The sequence below is a fragment of the Harpegnathos saltator genome, unplaced genomic scaffold (genome assembly GCF_003227715.2).
Source record: "Harpegnathos saltator strain DR-91 unplaced genomic scaffold, Hsal_v8.6 scaffold127, whole genome shotgun sequence".
Lineage (NCBI taxonomy): Eukaryota > Metazoa > Arthropoda > Insecta > Hymenoptera > Formicidae > Harpegnathos > Harpegnathos saltator.
In genome coordinates, this window is record NW_020229903.1 from 18784 (window position 1) to 22845 (window position 4062).

Sequence of the window (4062 nt, forward strand, 5' to 3'; positions counted from 1 at the left end):
GAAAATAATAGCACTTTTATTCTTTACATTTCGCATGATATTTGGACGGAAATTAAACCCGAATTTATCGAATATAAAGATAAAGTTTATGGTTGTCTTAAGTCTGGTGCTTGGAGTGATGTTATAAACGATGAATTTTGGCGTCAATTTAGATTACCGTGTGCATATATTTTTAAAAGAGCAAAAGTTTATTTTTCTGATAATCGTTCGCATTTTATTGTTATAAAAGGAAAATGTAAAAGTAAAGCATGTGCATCTTCATTTACTGCTTACGCCGACACAGAACCAAAAATGGGAGAAAATTTAACTTTGCATTGTATTACAAAAGATACTTCAACAATTCCGCATGAGAACATAAAACGACAGCTTCGATTTAGGAAAAGGCAAGTTGTTGGTAAAGCCTTGACAGATAATGGAATATCAAATTGGCAAAGAAAAATAGCTACAGAGAAAATGAAGCATGGTGATGTCGAGCCTCCTAATTTGTATAAATCGACTGTATTACGTAAATTAAAACAGGAATATAATGACAAAACTTTAGGTGTTAACACAAAAGATGGAAATGATCCTATTTATACTATAAGAAAAATGAAACATTCTTCTGAATATTGTGGTAGCATACACGAAATTTCTTTGAATAAAGTTAGTGTGCATTATAGAACTCCTCTGTATATATGCAAATGCATATATACAGAGAATATTGCCGAAGAAAAAAAACATGTCGAAAAATATCTATGGATGCAACAGGAAGTATAGTCTCAAAAATATGTATAGATGATGGATTAAAAAGTGGACATATTTTCTTATATGTTATTGTAATAAATATTGATGGAAAGATTGTACCAGTCCATCAAATGATATCGGAAAAGCACGATACCAATACGATTGAATATTGGATTAAGGAATGGTTACGTATGGGTGCAATTAAACCAGAAGAAGCAGTTTCGGATTATTCAAGAGCTCTTTTAGGTGCAATGACATCATCTTTTAATAAAATGACTATTAAAGAATATATTTTGTCTTGTTTTTCCGCAATTAAATGTAGCAATTTCATGAAAGATTGTAAACCAGCAGATACATATGTTAGGGTTGACGTGGCACATTTGATAAAATTTATTTGCCGATGGAAATGTTTTGATAAAAAACATCCTGATATAAAATCATTTTTTGTGCGGTATATTGCACTTATGATAAACTGCCAGTCGTTCAAAAATTTTGAATCAATTTTGTTATTTACATTAACTGTCAATATTCAACAATATGAAGAGTATTATGATACAGGACTACCATCATCTGCGGAAAAGGCTAGAAATGAATTAGAAAATCATATTGCGTCCGAAATTTATCATACAGATTTAATGCCTATTTGATAGATAATAATGAAGAATATAATAAAGAAAATAATGAAGAATATAATTAAAATAATGAATATAACAATGTTATTATGGACATAAATAAAGATAAAGTTTATAATGACGAAATTTTTCAATGGATTGAAAATTTAAAAATACAAGCAGAAATAGATAGTGACCAAAAGGCTTCTCGTTTAAATGCATTCTATTTGCCAGAATTTTATAAACTATTAACTAAATTATGTTTAGAATTTCCCTTATGGACTGCAGTTTTAGCTTCTATATTTAAATCGGAATTTGTCCGTGCAACATCTGCACATTGTGAAACTTATTTCAAAGATTTACGCGAATATATTTTTAAAAACGTACAAACTCCCATGCGTGCAGATAAATTTCTGAAAATGCATATACAATCTATCGATGCTACTGTCAAATTAGCATCTGCAGCTATTATAACCTCAAATATGAACAATACCGAATACATAAATACTAACTATATAGTAACAATAATAAAAACATTCAAGATAACAAAGATATACATGAATTTGAAAACTGGATGAACCGAGGTAAGACGCAAAATTCATTGCAGCAAGATGAAAACGATGAAAATTGCACATCACTGACTAAGCGAAATGTGAAAACGATCGACAATCGTACAAATATTAAAACAAAATATTTTAAACCATATCCAGAAATAAGACAAATTAAAAATAGTAAACCTAAAATGGCAACAAAGAAATTTCTTCTTCGAAATGGTAACTTATTACAACCATTAACTGTAAACGGAATAACGTATCAAATTCAGAATACTTGTCCTTTCGATTCCATCACACAAATTATTTTACTTATTGCCTTAGAAGATACAAGTTATTTAAATTACATAAGTAATTCAAATAGATTTTTTAAATTCTGTCATTTAATTTTAAAAACTGGTGTAAATAACTCTATATATAAAGAGCGAATCACCTTGACAAATGATATTTTTAATTCTGATATACACGAAGCAAAACATGTTGGTATACGCACAATAAATACATATGGTAATATAAGTACAATGTGGGCATCTCTCACAAAAGACGAGCCATGTGCTAACATAATATCGGAATGTTCTTCACTTGAGTGTCAAAAGGAGATTCGTCCTGTCTATGTTCTCGGTGTAAATCATCATACAATACAACAAAAAGGATTTGGATGCATAGAAGAAACGGTTCAATATAATTTTTTTATAAAGAACATTAAATGTCAACATTCTGAATGTACTGGACGTCGTACAAATTATACTGAAGTTAAATCGCATGTATATATTGAACTTGACATTAAAGGATCTTTGACTGAAAAAAGAAGAATGAGATGCAAATTAAATGATATTTCACCAACAATAAATATTTTAAAACAAGAATACAGGTAATATATGATAATTATTAAAACTTTTAAATCAAAATTACACTAGTTTACAGTTAATTTGTCACGTAGTTATGACGTGTTTCTTATTATAGTTTTAGTATTATAGTTATAGTATTATAGTTATAGTATTTTCATACGTAGAGCCAGAAACCCGAACTCCGAAATTACACATCAACCAGTTTTTTTGACTATTGAAAAATAATATAATAAATAAAGATAAATTCTGTTGAATTATTTACACCACATCATTTGATTTTGTTTAAAAATGTATTAAACTTTCAGATTAGCCGGAATAATCGAATATATAAGGAATCATTATATAGCATACGGCAAAAAAGTTAATGGGTCCTGGGAGAAATATAATGATATATCACCATCAATATTAAAATGTAACAAAAATAATGAGATAGAACCACATGCGGCCATATATGTATGTACTAAAAATAAAGATATATAAAAAATATACACAATTTCCACCGTTATTCTATGTTACAATTAGGTATAATTATATACAGTAGAAAACTTTTTTCACACACAGGGCAGCAAATTTATCATCATATCATTCTATATCCTATTTTCTTTACAACTACAATTTCGATTATCGTTCGTGATGAAATAAACATAAAATAGCTTCCATTAAACCAAAATTACTAAACTATAAAGATTTACTTATTCCCACTCTTTTGTCACGTCACAGAGAATTCTAACGCACTTAACGTGTGGTTATTATATTATATAATCGTGGTAGCGGCATTTTAGTTTGTTAGTTCCAAAGAAAATATTTTTTATATAAGTTATGTTTATTACGTACCTCGATAATTGATGTTTATAATCAAACTGACGCTTAAATTCGATTTTACATATCACATATTGTCAATGAAAACCACCTAAAACGCTAAATAGACGCCACTGGGATTCATGATGATGTCAATACCTTTTGTTGTCGATGCGTCTTCCGCCCAGAAATTCGCCAATAAGCAAATCTTTATAGTTTAGTAACTTTGCATTAAACAAATGATTATAATGAAAATTATATAAATTATGAAAGGATGCCGCGGAAAGTGCTTCTTTAAAATTGGCAGGCCATCTAACACTCGCAAATTCGATTTTCATTAATAATTATTATTTTCTATGAAACGTCAGGAATTGACTACCAACCATAAAAATACGACCACCAAAAAATTTGTCACAATGAACATTACATAGAATATCGCGACTAGGGAATGTTGCGTAACATTTTTTAAATTTAGAAAGCCAGCTTCATAAATGCAAACTCGACTTTTACTAATAACGAAAACAATTTTGA

At 29.0% G+C, this 4062-nt stretch overlaps 1 protein-coding gene across 1 annotated transcript; it reads left to right on the plus strand.

Moving 5' to 3' along the window:
• The first annotated feature begins 2293 nt into the window (after positions 1-2293).
• LOC112590553 (uncharacterized) lies at positions 2294-3213 on the plus strand. The gene is made up of 2 exons (XM_025307458.1): positions 2294-2756; positions 3039-3213. Exons 1-2 carry the CDS (start codon positions 2407-2409, stop codon positions 3211-3213), a joined length of 525 nt encoding a protein of 174 aa, XP_025163243.1. The 5' UTR covers positions 2294-2406.
• The last annotated feature ends 849 nt before the right edge of the window (positions 3214-4062 follow it).